We start from the raw sequence: 17,718 nt of genomic DNA on the forward strand, positions 1-17,718 counted from the left end.
CTTTTTTTTTTGGCAGAGGCACCCAATTACTCGTAATATCTTGTTAACTGATTTAAAGCGGAATGTAAGTTCAGAAGACGAAGCTATAGTGAGACTAGATATGGGATGTGTACTTTTAATCTCAGCCCTCTGTTTGAATCTACTACTCAAGGAATTGTGCGGGAAAATTTGAGGACTTTTCCCTTGCTTGATTAGTGTGAATAGATGAGGGATTAGCTATGTTCTATGTATGTAAAAAAGAAATCCTCTTGATTCGAATCCCATCTACTATTTTCAAAATAGAGTGGAAGTTGTTGAGAATGAGCAACTAGTATTCACAGAGGGCCATAGGCCAGTACATGTACATGTGTGACAATATGCAGGTAAGCCCCTCATACACTGGGGAATAACGGAAAAGGGACTATACAACTCTAACACCCCCCTCAAACTCATGGTGGGTCAACAACACTGAGTTTGGAGAGAAAGAAACCATGTTGTGCTCTAGTCTGGGCCTTCGTGAAGAAGTCAGCAAGCTGAAGCTCTGAAGGCACATAATGAAGAGCCATAACCTGATGCTTTGCACGGCATGACGCACATAGAAGGCATCAACACCGATGTGTTTGGTGAGCTCGTGCTTCACCGGATCACGCGCAATGCGATGGCACCGGTATTGTCCGATAAGAGCGGAGTCGGAGCGTCGGCGAAACACCAAAGTCCGCAAGTAACCAGCGTAACCAAGTCACCTCAGCCGTCAAGAGAGCCATCGCTCGCAACTCAGCCTCAACACTCGAACGAGAAGCGCAACCTGCTTCTTGGTCTTCCAAGCAATGAGAGAGCCACCAAGAAAGACACGATAGGCGAGAAAGAGACTTGCGATCCTCCGGATCACTAGCCCAGGTAGCATCTGAGTAGGTCTGGAGTTGTAAGGAGCTGGAGCGAGGAAAGAAAAGCCGACGAGAGATAGTGCCACGAAGATAGCGAAGGACACGAAGAAGATGACTATAGTGGACACTAGTGGGAGCAGTCATGAACTGACTCAGAATGTGGACTGGGTAGGAGATGTCTGGACGTGTGAAAGCAAGGTATACAAGACTCCCAACCAAGTGACGATAGCGAGTCGGGTCCGGAAGAGGATCACCATCAGTGGAACGGAGGCGGACATTGAGCTCCATAGGAGTCTCGACAATGCGCTCATCACCAAGAGCAGCACGAGTGAGAAGGTCCTGAATATACTTCTCCTGGGAGATATAGAAGCCATCGGAGGTAGAGGAAACCTCAAGCCCAAGAAAGTAGCGGAGAGGACCAAGATCAGTCATGAGAAACTGATCGCGAAGACGGGCCTTGAAAAAGGCAATGTACTCAGGGTCGTCGCCTGTGATGATCATGTCATCAACATAAAGAAGAAGCAGAGTCCGACCACGAGAGGATGTGTGGACAAAGAGCGCAGGGTCATGAGCGCTAGGGACGAAACCAGCGAGCAGTGACCACAGAGGCAAACCGCTGAAACCAGGCGCGAGGGGCTTGCTTAAGGCCATAGAGAGCGCCGGAGACGACGGACCATGCCATCGGGAACGAGAATAGCCGGGAGGTGGCTGCATGTATACCTCCTCGGTCAACTCACCGTTAAGAAAAGCATTCGCACATCAAGGCGACGAGACGGACCCGGTGACGAACGAAGCAACGGCAAGAAGAGTACGAACGGTGGTCATGTGAGCCACTGGAGCAAAGGTCTCGTCATAGTCATGGCCATGCTCCTGCTGAAAGCCGCGAGCGACAAGTCGAGCCTTGTAGCGCTCAAGAGAACCATCGGAGCGAGTCTTGATTTTGTAGACCCACTTGAAGGTGATGGGACGAACAGAAGAAGGAGGAGTGACAATATCCCAAGTGCCAGTACGCTCAAGAGCAGCAATCTCCTGAGCCATCGCTAGCTGCCATTCGGGATGAGCAAGGGCATCCCGATAAGAAGTCGGCTCAAGGGCAGCAGAAAGACCGTAGTGAGTGGGAGAATAGCGATCAGGAGGAGGACGAGGACGAGCACGAAGATGATGAGTCGGCTCGGATGGAGAGGGCATCGCATCAGAGGTAGAGGGCATGTCGGGGAGAAGCGGCATCATCCTCACGGGGACGACGGGAGTAGTGAAAAGGGTAGGGAGGGACGACCGTAGTCGAGGAAGGTGACATGGGAGAGGAAGGTGTGGAGGGTGGGGACGGTGGTGAGGGAGGAGAGGGAGGTACGGCGGGTGGAGGAGGAGAAGGTGGTGAGATACTCGACGGAGCGGGGACCGGGAGGCACGGGAGGAGGTGAGTCAGGGAACATGAGAAAAGAGATATCATCCACCGAGAAGGAAGAGGAGGAGGGACGCGGGTAGAAAGGACGGGATTCATCAAAAGTGACATCCCGAGATATGCGCATCCGACGACCAATAGGATCCCAACACTTATATCCTTTGTGCTCAGGGTTGTAGCCAAGGAAGACACACTCAACAGATTGAGCACTCAGTTTGGTGCGTTCGCGTGGAGCAAGAAGAACATAGCACACGCAACCAAAAAGACGAAGGGTCGAGTAATCGGGGAGTGTGACCGGTGAGACGCTCAAGAGGAATACCACCTGCAAGGCTGTGGAGGGATGAAGGTTGATTAGATAGGTGGAAATAGACACAGCCTCAGCCCAAAAGTGAGGAGGAAGAGAGGCAGCAATCATCATCGCACGAGCCGTCTCAAGCAGGTGGCGATGCTTGCGCTCAGCCACGCCATTTTGGGCATGGGCGCCAGGGCAGGAGAATTGGGCAAGAGTGCCCTGCTCAGCAAGAAAACCACGCAACAGGTTGGGAGATGTACTCACCAGCGGGAATCAGCCCGAAAGACACGTATAGGCGTGGAAAACTGAGTGTGGACCATGGCAGCAAAACGCTTGTATATCGAGAGAACCTCGCTGCGAGAAGTCATAAAATAAATCCAAGTGTGGCGAGAGAAGTCATCGATAAAAAGAACATAGTAGCGGTGGCCCCCCTTGGAAGAAAAAGGAGCAGGACCCCATACATCAGAATGGACCAAATCAAACGGACGCTGAGATACAGACGCACTAGTAGGATAAGGTAACTGATTCTGTTTACCAAGCCTACAACCCTGACAACCCTGAAGCGAGACATCTCCTGAGACAGGCCCCAGAAGACCTCGACGAAGTAAAGATGATAAGCGAGAACCACAAAGATGACCAAGACGATGGTGCCACTGCTGAAAAGAGGCGGTGGTGGAAGCAGCAAGCACACATGGAGCGGTCGATGAAGTGGTGGAAGAAGGAATATGAAGCCAGTCAAGCTCCCAAAGTCCCTGGGAGTCACGGCACCGAGGGCCAGCCCCAACCAGGGCCCGAGTGTGAGTGTCCTGAACAGAACAAGAATCAACATCAAGAATGACCCGACAACCAGAATCAGTGAGTTGAGCAGCGGAAAACAAATTCATGGTAAGACGGGGAACATGAGAAACATCAGGAACGGAAAAGGAGGAAGTAGAAAGGGTGCCACGACTAGCAACGGGGAGAGAAGTGCCATCGGCGATAAGAACACTAACGAGGAACAGGAAGAGGTCGAAGAGAGGAAAGAGAGGAAGAATTAGGAGACATGTGAAAAGAAGCTCCAGAATCCAGAACCCACGAAGATGTACCTGTCGGTGGAGAGGAAACAGCCGCGGAGGCAGTAGTACCCGTCGAAGCAGAGCCGGAGGAGGCAAGGAGACGCTGAAGTCTCACTATATCCTGCTCAGTGAAGCCGGTGGTGACAGGCTCTGAGGGTGGAGCACGAGGAGGCACACCCCGCTGCTACGGTAGCGGTCGGACTCAAGGTGACCGGACCTCCGATAGTGAGTGCGGAGACCGAGGAGGGCGAGAGCGACCCCCTCCGCGAGAAGAACGGGCTCCTCCGAAGCGGCGAGGCACGCGGTGTAGGAAGAAGTGGCGGTGCGGGAGCGGTGGGAACTCGAGCAGCAAGAACAGAGGGTGTCCCAAGCAGGCCAGCACCACGCAGACGAGTCTCCTCAGCACGAAGCTCAGTCAGCACCTCTGAGATAGGAACACGGCCTCGAGCAAACAACTGAGCGCGACGAGGCTCAAACTCAGGGCGAAGACGAGATAGGAACTCATGGATCCTCCGAAAGTCCATATCGGAACGTGTCGTCCGGCAACAGCGGCAAGTACCACAGACAGCACTGCGAAGGGAGTCAAGCTGGCGCCAGATCGCCGCACTCTGGGTGTAGAACTCATCAACAGTAGAGTCACCCTGGCTGAAGGTCATGCTCCTGACGCAAAACAGACAAGTACGAGAGAATCACCAGAAGGCTGATAGCGCTGACGAAGGTGAGACCACATCTCGGCAACATTGGCGAGACCCATAAACTCAGAAGCAAACTGTGGCTGAACACTGCGAGAAAGAACGGCGGCAGCCACGGCATCCTCATCGCACCCCGAGTAAAGGTAGCCAAGGCTGTCACGATAAGAGCTAAGAGCCTCCGAATAAGCAAGTACCTGCTCCTCATATGCCTCATCAGCAGCAGCCTCAGCAGACTTGGCTGCATCCCGATCATCCTGAGTAGCATCCTCAGCCAGGGCCGGTGGCACGGACGGTGGAGTAGGAGGCACAGGAGCAGTGGGGCGTGGCGGACAGGAGACCTCGCCGGTAAGGACACGTACCCCACAGTCGAAGACCCCGCATATGGATACGCATAAAGGCAGCAAACTCCCCATAGTTGATGCCATCAAAAATCAACGGGCACCGAGGAATGCTAACATAACCCGCAGAAGAGGATGCCATAATGATACTTCGCAGTTTTTTTTTTTTTTTGGTCAACCCAGATCTGAATCTGGGGAACAACTCACGGCAGCACACAGCAGCCTCGCGTACGGAACAAGGATGTTCACGTACGAGCTCCAAAGCAGCACGCAGGAGACAGCATCGGGACGGACCTTGTGCAGGACTGCCGGAGAAGGCCGGACCAGGCCGGGGCGGGCCGGATTGGGGGCGGGATCGGGCCGGACGCGGCCGGGACGAGACAGCCGGCCGACCAGAGGCAGCCGGGGAGGAGTCTGACCAGCAGATCCGGCCACAGACGAGGAGATCCGGCCAAGAACGGCCTTAGCCGAGACGAAGGCTGGCCGGCGGCGACCAGGACGGAGAGCCCGACGGAGCCGACGGGAGAGCTCGATTTGGAGCTCTAGAACGGCCGAAAAAGGACTAAATTTTGTGGAATAAAGGAGGAAGAAAAGAGTGGAGCAGCGTCGGCCGGAAAGATCATCGGCGGCGGCGCGGATCGAGCACGGAGTTGCAGCGTGCAAGGAGCTAAACCATGAGCTCTGATACCATGTTGAGAATGAGCAACTAGTATTCACAGAGGGCCATAGGCCAGTACATGTACATGTGTGACAATGTGCAGGTAAGCCCCTCATACACTGGGGAATAACGGAAAAGGGACTATACAACTCTAACAGAAGTAAGTCTGAACACTCATGTAGCTAATCTTTTCTAAGTTCTCAATAGCTCCAACAAATGAGTAATTTAACGCACAATCAGTAAACAAGTCACCACTCGAACAAATAGTTTTAAACTAAGTCTGCACATCTTCTAGCAAGAACTACGGAGTACATCATTTTATCCTGTAGGTCTTGGAGTGTGAATGATATTCAGGGAGGTTGTTCCAGTAATTTTTGCTTAGCTTTAGGCCTCTACAATCACTCTATCTAGTTCACACTATTTTCAGCATAACATGACCAAAACACATCATGTTCCCAGAAGTCCACATAATTCCTCATAGCTATTCTGATTTCTGACAAAGTGTGCGATATAAGAAAGCAATTATGCATGTCACACTTCAGGAATGAGCTTCTTTAACTTCGACATTTTCGGTAGTACTCAAATCGTTAGGCATTTTCCTGTGTGGGCTATTTGAATTGCAGGACGGAATCTTATACATACTTTTTCTAAGCATTCCTTCATACTGTATTTTATAGGAAATTTTCCATCAACCCCAACCTCTTGGAGGGAATCCTGATTTTTCTGGTTGTGCAATCGAAAAAACTTTGGTGCAAGCACGATCAGGTAAGATTCCAGTTAGCATGCCATTACAATTCTGCATATTTTATTACTGAATTATCAGGATCCACAAATTACTCCATAGAGGTTAAGAGTACTTATGATTCGACACAAATACTTATCCATCACAGATATCAGACTAGCCAATTTGAAGACAGAATTAGGGAACCACATACTATTAGTAGCACAAGGTCAACTGATTTTATTTAAATTGTAAAAAACTGAATTCTAGTTTATTTGTTGTCATTCCAGTTGTAGCTTTGGTGTGCAACTGACTGCAGAAGTGCAGGGGTAAGCTCACTTTTGTTTTCTTGGTCTTACACTCATCTACTTTACCTGATTGCAAATTACAGAAAGTTGATGTGTTCAAATAGCTTAACATTTGCCATTCTATTCAAGAAATTATCTGCCTCAGGTACTGTTTTGTAGGGAGTAGCTAGAAAACCTGAAAGATAGTCCATCTAGTTCTGTGATTGTTGAAGTCTGAAAGTGAAAATTATACCACTTTGAAATGAGCATTTTGTCATTCGTTGTTTATATGATAATATTTATTTTTGTTGTACTGTTAATTACATTAGTTAGAACCTGTTGACAACCTTTGGACTCTGCAGATAAAAGATAGTCCAAGTGTAACCGCTGGACTTTGTGACAACTTCAACCCCATTTATTTTTCGCACTTTAGCCTTTAGTTATGAAATTGTGATAGTTTTACCATATTCCATTGATTTCTCCAAAATGAAAAGTTAGATCCACTTTCTATCATGACACGTAAAATTCCATCAAATATCATCAAATTCTATAAGTTTGTATTCTTTCGAACATGTGTGTCTAGTTGCACCACATTGCTCCTATGTCATATCTGATACGCCGGTAACAAATAGGTGGGTGGGTGGGGGGTGGGGGTGGGGTGAGTTACCCATCTATGTGTACTCCTTGTCTATTTTAGGAAAAATAATAAAATAACTTAAAAGGCGTCACAAGGTTAACTAATGTGTAATATGGCAAAAACAATTTGCATGCAAACGTTGGCACAAGATCACTGCTAGATAGTAAATGCTATAAAATTAAACTTAGTTCTACAATAGTGAGTGCTTCGGCTGGCTTCCATCTCAGCAACATTCTTATGTTAATTTTTTTTGTCTTCAAACAGTAGAAGAGTCTCCTACCGCGTTTAAACTAATATTCCTTTCATACTTGGTACATGATGTTCTCATTTTTTCGTGATCTAATTTTGACCATCACTTTAATCAATAATATGTAAAAAAGCGTGGTAAAAGCTATGTAGTGTGGGAACTTGTTACGAATATAAATATAATGGTTTAATTTTTGTAGCACGTAGCCCTGTTTTGTTTGTCAAATTGGTGTTTTGAGTTAAATCGTGAAACATGTATGGCCTACTCCTTTGTGTACGTTTAGCTTTTATCCCGAGTCAAACAGTTTCTAAGTTCGACTAACTTCATAAGAAAAGTAGCAATATTTATAACACATAATTACTATCAATAGTTTATTCTGAAATGTAGTTTCATACTAATATACTAACTTCATGTCATAAATATTGTTATATTTTCTTATAATGTTGGTCAAACATGGCATAGTTTGACTTAGGTCAAAATTTAAACGTTCACTTATTTCTGGCCCAAAGGAGTACGTAGAAAAGGAAGGATGTTTTTTTTGATAAAGACGAAAGATTAAATATAATGTTGTTAATTACTCCATCCATATGAGTTGATTAGCGTGATACGCTCTTCGATAAAAGTTTGACCATTAACTTGGTTAATAAAATACTAGATATGTGTCATAAAAATTACACTATTTAATTCATATTTAAAAATATGTATTGGTATACTTTTTTATGACATATATCTCATGCTTTGTTAACCAAACTAATGGTCAAAACTTTTCTCGAAGTACGTATAATCCTAATAAGTAATAACCGATATAGAGGAAGTACATCAATGGCTAATTAGTGTACTTGGCCAAAGGATAGAAAGTATCATGTCCGGTTTATGATTTAGCTCGCCTAAATCACCACATGGCAGCCAAACCTTTAACCCCATATATACTTACACGCAACTCTTGTTATGAACGAAAATTTACAGGATGAAGATTTACATTACCAAAATTCAATTCAAAATTCGGGTTCATATGCTCCCTCCACCCTAAAAAATATATTTTTAATTGTTAAATTTTTTGAACAAAACATTCGCATGTACATCTTGATAATATATGTGCGTTTGTATAGTTTCATGAAAATACAATATTTTTTATGGTAAAAAAACCTTATTTTTAGCATCAAATTTACCTTTTTTACATAGATCAAAGGACAAGTTAATTTTTCATGAAAAGATTGTGTGCGTACGCAGCATGTGAAGATGTAGACGTGAAATTTTCATTTAAATTTTTTTAACATTTAAAAATATATCAAAGGTGCATTTCAAAATAAAAAAATATACACCCAAAGACAAAACATCACTCCCTCCAGTTCTAGCCTATTAAGTAGGCATGCAGGTCATTAATAAGTATAGACATCAAAGTCAAAGAAAAGTACATCAATGCTGTGAGGCAAGATGGCTATAATATCTTTGCTGTAACTCTTGGATGGTATAAAAATATATAAATGACTATCCACCCACCTGGTGTAAATGCCTTAGGAGTGGACAAGGCTGTATGTGGAAATGACTATATATCATCTCTTTCTTGGGAGTGAACAAAGGTTGTATGTGACTGTAATGTCCTCAGTGTCTAGAAGTTTAGAAAGAAGTGGACGTGATTGTGCTTCTTATCATTGCTGGAGTTTAAGATTTTTGAAAAATCTTATTGAAGAGTTTGCCTTGTTATATGTCACAAGTAAAAAAACCACATAAATGTTTAAAGTTGTAGTGTATAAACTACAATATTAAGGGTAATAAGCAAGCATCACATGCTTCATCATAAATTTGCATGCACGCATACATGGCATACGATTATGTATAACACAAGATTTGCACCAAAAAAGATCAACTTCGCGGTTCGCACAGATGAGAATGAAATGGCATTCGAGCGTGTGCATGAAGTAATACGTGGCAGAGAGAGTCGGGGGTAGAAACGTCCATCGACGTGGTAGTCGTTCTCTGCAGAAGCAAATGCCCTCCCAATACATCTCTCCCCTCTCTCTCTCTCTCTCTCTCTCTCTCTCTCTTGTTTCTTCTCCTGTACGCCTTGTTCCTGTTGCTGCTCCCTTCCTCCATGAAAATCACAGCCTCCTACTCCCTGACCGGTTTCGCACAACGATCAGCTCGTCGAAGCTTCGTGAGATCACAGGGCCGCGTTCTAATGCAGGTGCTCCCCTGATTTTTGTCGGGTAATCTTATGTCCACATCCTCTTGGTCTTGGGTGGTTCTTGTATGGGTCGATCGGGTGCCGAGGTTTCTTGGCATCGGTCTGTTCATCCTGTTCTTCCTAAGATTGGAGGCTTGGAGCTGTGGCGGCGGGTTACTTTGCTCGCTGTGTTTAAGCTGCTCATTATTGGGGGTTTCTTATTGAGGGTTTTTTATTGGGGTTTCTGTGGTGACCTATTTCCCTGCATTTTAGATTAGATTTTTTTTTCGAAATGGAACCGTGGATTAGATGGCGAACCCATGGGTTCCTTATTGATTTCCATCTCAACTGTGGCAATTATTTTTGTATGTACGGGTCGTTCTTTGCGTAGAGTTTTTCCTTTATGGGACCAAAGCCTTGTAGGAGTACTTTCTAACTTAAAACAAAAATCTAATGTGCTTGCTGGAGTTCTTTTGCCATGTAGTGGACTCCCATATTGAAACCGGACCACTGTTGTTTTCCTGTGCTTCTTGTCTCTTGCTAAATTGTTCCTACTAATTCTTGCCTTCATTTCGGAAAGATTGTATCCTTTGTGCTCTGATCATGTTGGAAATTCCTTGTATTAAAATCCATTGTTCGGTGCTACAGGTTTGTTGATTCTAGCTGAATAATCTGCTCGATCCGGCAGTAGCTTGTCCTGCCTGCAGGTTCTGTAACTGCTATGGAAGAAATGCAGAGTAGCCAGAACAATGTCACACTTGGAGGCTTTACTGACCGGGTCACTGATGCCATGTTTCCAAACCATGGCGAAATGGAGCTTCCCGGTGCAGGTGGTTCTTCTCCCTGGGCTGGGCAGGTTCCAATGATCGCGAGAAGGCCATCACATATGCGGCCTCCTCTGTATGTCACCACAATGATGGGGAGTAACCAGCTTGGTGCGGGCATCCACCGCAATGGCATGTTTAATGATGACCAGTTACTGTCGTCGGCATTCAGAAGCATGAGCTTGAGCTTCAGAGATGATGGTGGTGGTGAAGCCCTTGCTAATCCTGGAAGTGTTGCATCCAGAAATGGATACTGTCCTACAGATGTTGTGGTTCCATCTGCCAGCAGCATGGTGAATACATTTCACCAATTGACACCTGCTGAACACTTGAAGCCAAACTCGGGTGTATGGAACTTCCCAATGTACACTGGGATGCATGGTTCGGATGATGGATCCGGGACTCTTGGAAATCTACCATCTTCACCTCTCCAGCAACGGCTCTTCGTCGATGGGCAGTCACTAGCTTATCCACCTAATGGCTTGAATTGCAGGTGCCAAGATACAGATGCAGAGGGGTACCCTCCTGTGCACTCACAGTATACATATCCGCAAATGCCGCAGGTTGGTACCCCTGGTGTTCTCTGGAGTAGGAGTAATTACTCTACCATGGCATCAGCTTCATCTTCTCTTCGGGCACCCAGTGTTGATCAGCTCAGGCATCACAGTGATGATACTTACTGGACTGTCACTGCTAATCCGAATGGAAATAGCAACAGGACTTCTGAACTTCTGAACAACTGCTCTGATTGCTCATGTGGAAACTGTGAATATTGCCATATTAAGCAAGCTGAAAATTTAGATCACTATGGGATCAGGTGGTCACTTGATGGAGTTGGAGAAAGTATCTTCCTCTTGGCTAAAGATCATAAAGGCTCCTGCTTTCTACAAAGGATATTTGACATTGGTGCTCCTGAGTATGTTATGAAGGTATTCTCTGAAATAATCATACACATCGGTGAGCTTATCGTCGATCCATTTGGAAACCGCGTGGTACAAAAGCTACTTGAAGTGTGCACTAATCACCAAAAGATGGACATAATTGATGAAATTACCAAAATACCGGGGCAACTAATTGAAGTTGCATGCAACAACCATGGGTATGTTTTTCATGCTCTCATCTTCATTGTTTCATTATTTTTATTCAAAATTTTAAATTATTTACTGAAGTTATAATCCAGGACATGTGTGGTGCAAAAGTTGATAGAAACTATAAATTCCCAAGAAGCAGCTTCCATGATTGTATCTGCTCTCAGCCCCGGTGCTGTCACTTTGATGATGGATGTAAATGGTTATCATGTCGCCCACCATTGCTTGAAGAACCTTTCACCTGAGCACAAACAAGTGAGAATTATTTGCTTTAATTCAGACATAGTTTGGTTTTTGTATTGTTCGTAACGCAGTTAACTGTTGTAATCTAGCTGCGGTATATTCTATGGACCTATAAATATCCCAATTATTGTTATGATCGCATTAGACTTCTTTTTCATCTTGAAATGATCAAGTTTGGATTAGATTACATGTGAAATGTAAGTCCATAGTTCATACAAAAGAATATGAATTTAATGCAAGCCACAATTGGGATTGCACTGGATATGATCTTCATAAGTAATTGGTATTACTGGTACTGTTGTGTTTGACAATTATAACAGTTTTAATTAACGTGCTACTTTTTTGTGATGAATTTGATTTAACCTAGTAAATGAAGAAAGAGAACTCTACCCGTCATTCCATGCTTTATAGATTCGGTTTTAATAATCTAAAAGAAACATCAACTGCCTATCTGCTACATTTAAATTTAAAACGTTGACCAATGGGGGGAGATTCCGTCCCTTGACTATACATTGTTAGTGTAATCTTAAAATTAAGTGGAGATTTCAACTAAGAAGGCATGGCAACCCTATGAAAGAAATCTATAAACATATTATCATGCTTGTGGTATTAAGGAATGAGAAACAATATATCTAAGATAACCTTTAATTTTTATTCGTTATTATATTTATCAATCGGCTATTAAGCAAAGGCCAACAACAGTCTTTGCGTACTATGGGTGTCCTGTGTGCAAGCTGTAACTATTGCTGCAGAGAAATTCAAAATATTCTTATTGTAGGTCTTGTAGTTTCAACGCACTTGTTCTGTTTGGTTATATTCATTACCACGAGTGCCATTCCTGGAATTCAACCTTAGTCCCTGTGACGATTTTTGTCATTGGTCTCCATGCTTTATAGATTCGGTTTTAATAATCTAAAAGAAACATCAACTGCCTATCTGCTACATTTAAAAGTTAAAACGTTGACCAATGGGGGAGATTCCCTTCCTTGGCTATACATTGTTAGTGTAATCTTAAAATTAAGTGGAGATTTCAACTAAGAAGGCATGGCAACCCTATGAAAGAAATCTATAAACATATTATCATGCTTGTGGTATTAAGGAATGAGAAACAATATATCTAAGATAACCTTTAATTTTTATTCGTTATTATATTTATCAATTTTTAACCATAATTTTGATTACTACTACCACTGTAGTTCCTTCTCAATGCAGCTATAGAAAATTATTTTGAGCTCGCCAAAGATTGTTATGGCTGCTGCATGATCAAAAAGTGTATTGCACACGCGAACAAGCACCAGAAGGAAAATTTGTTGTACAATATCACATCTAGGGCGCTTGACCTCTCACAACATCAGTATGGGTATGAACTTTGAACATTCTCTTTTGCTTTTCGAAGTTCAATACAGATTTTAATCTAGTGATCAAGATCCTTCTGCAGTTTTTCATTTGGATGCTAAGCATATAACTTCACTCTTTGCAGGAACTATGTAATTCACTATATAGTTTGTCTCAAGGTTATGTGGGCAACTGATATAGTACTTGACAAACTGGAGGGTTACTACGGATATCTGTCCACTACAGGAATGGCCGGCTATGCCGACGGCCAGCACATACGCCGAGGGCTTTTTATCGGGGCCGTCGGCGTATGACCCGGCACGGCCAGCCAGCCCGCCAGACCCTCGGCGTATTGTTGCCGTCGGCGTAGCGAAGTCTACGCCGAGGGCAGCCCTCGGCATATATTTGGCCCTAGGCGTAGACAGGGCTACGCCGACGGCCACCCTCGGCATAGACATTTTTAAAATTTGTCTAATTTTGTAAAAATCATAACTAATTCATACAATGTCGAAAAATGCGTATGAGGTATCAAAATGTTCAGAAAAACATTCTCTATCCGTTTATGTCAAAATCATACATATTTGAATCATGTACAGTACCATGTTAACATAGTAACAATTCAAACACTTTCTTATATGTCCTCGGGTTCCCGTTTTGGGCAGATGGCAATTTAAACGAAGTCAGAAAATCCCGCGGAGCCGCATGGCGTCATTTTATGTGTCCTAGTAACCACTCCAAAAGACGGAATTGGGATACGGCAGTTATTTTGGAATACCCTTCACGAACAGGGCTATCAAGTCCGGAGTTCTATGGCTTTTAGGAAAAATGAGTAGGAAACAGCCCGTGACACCGCATAGTTTGTCGGAACGAGACCATATTTGGCACGTGCGTGGTCCCTGAGATGGGAAGCAAGGCCCCGGAAGCAGATTTCCAATCCGACCCATGGGCGATGGTTTTTTCATTTTAGGGGTGCCAAAACGGGTTTTTTTTGTGAAGCAGCTACATGAGGCGTATTTTTGTATTGCGCGAGACCTCCGCGTAGTAGTAGGACACCACCTCCGCACCATATATCATATGCCATATGTGCGTGCTAGCTATCTGGGAATCCCTGCGGCTTCCTGCTGTGTCCCGCCGAATCCGCCGGAAAGTGACCGGATTTGAACTAGGGGTACACTTTCCGTCACTCAATAAATTCCGGGAAAAATGTTTTTAGATCTACAACACATCACTTTATGTGCTAAATTTTTTCCGTTTAGCGCGATGGTGAACGGGTGCACCGAGCGCGCCCGGCATGACCATACCGCATCTCCGTGGGCGCCCGTTTTGGCCAGATGGCAATTTAAACTAAGTTAGAAAATCCATTGGAGCCGCATGGAGTCATTTATGTGTCCTAGTAACCACTCCAAAAATTGGAATTAGGATACAACAATTATTTTGGAAAACCCTTCACAAACAGAGCTGTCACGTCCGGAGTTCTATGGCTTTTAGGGCAAATGAGTAGGAAACGGCATGTGACACCGCATAGTTTGTCGGACCGAGGCCATATTTGGCACATGTGTGGTACCTGGGATGGGTAGCAAGGCCCCGGGAGCGGATTTCCAATCCGACCCATGGGCGATGGTTTTTTCATTTTCGGGGTGCCAAAACGGGTTTTTTTGTGAAGCGACTACATGGGGCGTATTTTTGTATTGCGCGAGACCTCCGCGTAGTAGTAGGACACTGCCTCCGCACCATATATCACATGCCATATATGCGTGCTAGCTATCTCGGGAATCCCTGCGGCTTCCTGCTGTGTCCCGCCGAATCCGCAGGAAAGTGACCGGATTTGAACTAGGGGTACACTTTCCGTCGCTCAATAAATTCCGGGAAAAATGTTTTTAGGTCTACAACACATTACTTTATGTGCTAAATTTTTTCCGTTTAGCGCGATGGTGAACGGGTGCACCAGCGCGCCCGGTACGGCCATACCACATCTCCGTGGGGCCCGTGTTGGCCGGATGGCAATTTAAACTAAGTTAGAAAATCTCTTGGAGCCACATGGCGTCATTTTATGTGTCCTAGTAACCACTCAAAAAATTAGAATTAGGATACGACTATTATTTTGGAAAACCCTTCACAAACAGAGCTATCACGTCCGGAGTTCTATGGCTTTTTGGGTAAATGAGTAGGAAACGGCTTGTGACACTGCATAGTTTGTCGGAACGAGGCCATATTTGGCACGTGCGTGGTCCCTAGGAAGGAAGGCATGGCCCCGGGAGCGGATTTCCAATCCGACCCATGGGCGATGGTTTTTTCATTTTCGGGGTGCCAAAACGAGTTTTTTTGTGAAGCGACTACATGGGGCGTATTTTTGTATTGCGCGAGACCTCCGCATAGTAGTAGGACACCGCCTCCGCACCACATATCACATGCCATATGTGCGTGCTAGCTACCTGGAAATCACTGCGGCTTCCTGCGGTGTCCCGCCGAATCCGCTGGAAACTGACCGGATTTGAACTAGGGGTACACTTTCCGTCGCTCAATAAATTTCGAGAAAAATGTTTTTAGGTCTATAACACATCACTTTATGTGCTAATTTTTTTCCGTTTAGCATGTTGGCGAACGGTGCACCGAGCGCGTCCGTACGGCCATTTCGCATCTCCCGAGGGGCCGTTTTGGCCAGATGGCAAGCTGGACGTCATATTTGGATTACTCTAATTTTTAGGTTCAAATGATGATATGGATGTTATATTTAGATTCCTCTCATTTTTCTGATCGATTTAGACATATTATTTGTGGAATTTCGATTTTTCAATTTAAAGATATTAATTATTCAATATTAAATAGAAAAAACCAAAAAATAAAATCATTTTATTGTTATTTGAATTCAATATTATTATTCATTGTTACTTATATATTCATTGTTGTTTACTTAAGTAATTGTTTGGAATTCAAAATAAAGAGTTGTGACATCACGGTACAAGGGTTAATAGGGTTGATAGGCTATTATTATCAGTAAGGTGTCAATTCTTTAAGGGAAGCTCATCCGAATGGAACCAAGAAGTTAAGCGTGCTGAGGTTGGAGTAGTGTGAGGATGGGTGACCGGCTGGGAAGTTTAATCATGATTGTAATTTGACCTAGGATTAAGTGTACTTAGAGTTAAAAGTGTATGGGTGAAAGGTAAATAAGAAAAAAAATGGTAAAAAGAATTAAAATTTGAAAAATTTTAAAACTCTATGCCTACGGCAAAGCCCTCGGCATATAGAAAAAATTATTTTTTTCGAATTTTTTTTTGAATTTTTTTGGAAAAAAGAAAATTTAAATTTTTCAAATTTGTATGCCGACGGTTTTGCCGTCGGCGTAGCGTGCTACGCCGAGGGCCGGGCTACGCCGACGGCAATATTGTCTATGCCGAGGGACCTATACGCCGACGCTATACGCCGAGGGCTGCCGTCGGCGTAGCCTACGCCGAGGGCCAGACGTGGCTACGCCGAGGGCAGCTGGCCGTCGGCATATGCGTCCATTCCTGTAGTGGTCAATGCAAAAGTACAGCAGCCATGTAGTCGAAACGTGTCTAAAAGAAGCACATGAACCTAAACGTCTGGAAATCATCCATGAGCTTATTAACGACCCCGGGTTAATAAATATCTTGCTTCATAAGTATGGGAATTATGTGATTCAAACAGCACTGAAGGAGTGCGAGGTAAAAACACTTCCTCTACTCTACGTTCTACGATAAGAACTTGAAAATTTCTTGAATCATTTCACTGAAATATATGTAATGCACGTACAGAATGCTCCAGCGCGTGCTGCACTGGTCAGAGCCATTAGAACACATGTTGCTGCTCTGCGAAAAAACAAGTATGGAAAGCGGATTCTGTCCAAGATTCACCAAACGAACACGGAGTACTAGATTTGCACTTTGAATATATTTCTGGAGCTCACTGCACTAAGGTTGCAGTTCAGTCAAGGTGCATATGCTTCACCACTACTTTATACCCCTGTGGTGAGAATCATATGTGAAAATATATGTATTAAATTAAGAAAGTAAAGATAGGCCGAAAATTTTAAAACAAAAGGGGGTAGTCTTGTTAGGGACACATTATCGGCCACTTTAGACGACATGCTGTAAGTTGCAAGGTAGTACAGATTTTGTGGAAAGATTATGTGTACTCTGCCAGATGCAAATCTGTATCCTATCAAGGTGGAACTTTTGATGATATTTCTCTCATAGAGGTGGATTCATTTTGTTAGCCGGCAGCTGAAACACGTCTGAATGTATTATATGATAACTGTTAACTGAATTCTAGCTTTCTACATCTGTCAGCAAGATTATTTTTTATGCCAGCAAGACTACCATTTTAAAGAATCAAAGGAGGAATCTCGAAAAAAAAAATCAAAGGAGGACCTCGGGAGAGGTTACACTTCTCGATGACACGGTGTTTCTTCCGCATACAATCGCGGGTTTAGAAAAAAAAAAAACTCAAGTAGGAAAACAACGTCAAAGTATTTACAGAGATTGCAGAACTCTAAAGTTACAGAACTCTGACAAGTTTTCCTAGGTGCAAAACATAGGATTTGCAAATTGCAGGAAAACTGATGGAATAAGCGTTTAGAGGGAACACAAGAAAGATAAAGAAAAAGTGCCTTGATCCTGCTGATTGAGTCTTAAAAAGAGCCTACAGTGGATATTCGAATTCATGTGGAATTGAGAAGAATCAAAGACGGCGTGGTCTGTCTAGCGTGCGGCAGAACAGAAAGTTTGGTACATCGCTTCTGGACATGTCCCCATTCAGCAATGGCATGGTCTTTCCTTGCGGAGAAGACGGGCAGCAAGTGGGAGCCCCCGCCAAAGAAACTAGCATGCCATGCGGAGTTAAAAGGCTGGCTCC

At 44.2% G+C, this 17,718-nt stretch overlaps 1 protein-coding gene across 1 annotated transcript; it reads left to right on the top strand.

Moving 5' to 3' along the window:
- Positions 1-10,077: 10,077 nt before the first annotated feature.
- Positions 10,078-16,739, top strand: LOC124656158 (putative pumilio homolog 7, chloroplastic). Its single transcript, XM_047194952.1, has 6 exons — positions 10,078-11,279; positions 11,361-11,523; positions 12,708-12,871; positions 12,992-13,081; positions 16,361-16,529; positions 16,620-16,739. The coding sequence occupies exons 1-6, from the start codon at positions 10,078-10,080 to the stop codon at positions 16,737-16,739; spliced, it is 1,908 nt and encodes a 635-aa protein (XP_047050908.1).
- The last annotated feature ends 979 nt before the right edge of the window (positions 16,740-17,718 follow it).

This window comes from Lolium rigidum, chromosome 5 (assembly GCF_022539505.1).
Source record: "Lolium rigidum isolate FL_2022 chromosome 5, APGP_CSIRO_Lrig_0.1, whole genome shotgun sequence".
Classification (NCBI taxonomy): Eukaryota; Viridiplantae; Streptophyta; class Magnoliopsida; order Poales; family Poaceae; genus Lolium; species Lolium rigidum.

Coding starts and splice junctions, on each gene's coding strand:
- LOC124656158 (XM_047194952.1), top strand. CDS start 10,078: ATGGAAGAAATGCAGAGTAGCCAGAACAATGTCACACTTGGAGGCTTT. Junction 11,524..12,707: donor TTTCACCTGAGCACAAACAA/GTGAGAATTATT, acceptor CTACCACTGTAG/TTCCTTCTCAATGCAGCTAT. Junction 16,530..16,619: donor CAGCACTGAAGGAGTGCGAG/GTAAAAACACTT, acceptor ATGCACGTACAG/AATGCTCCAGCGCGTGCTGC.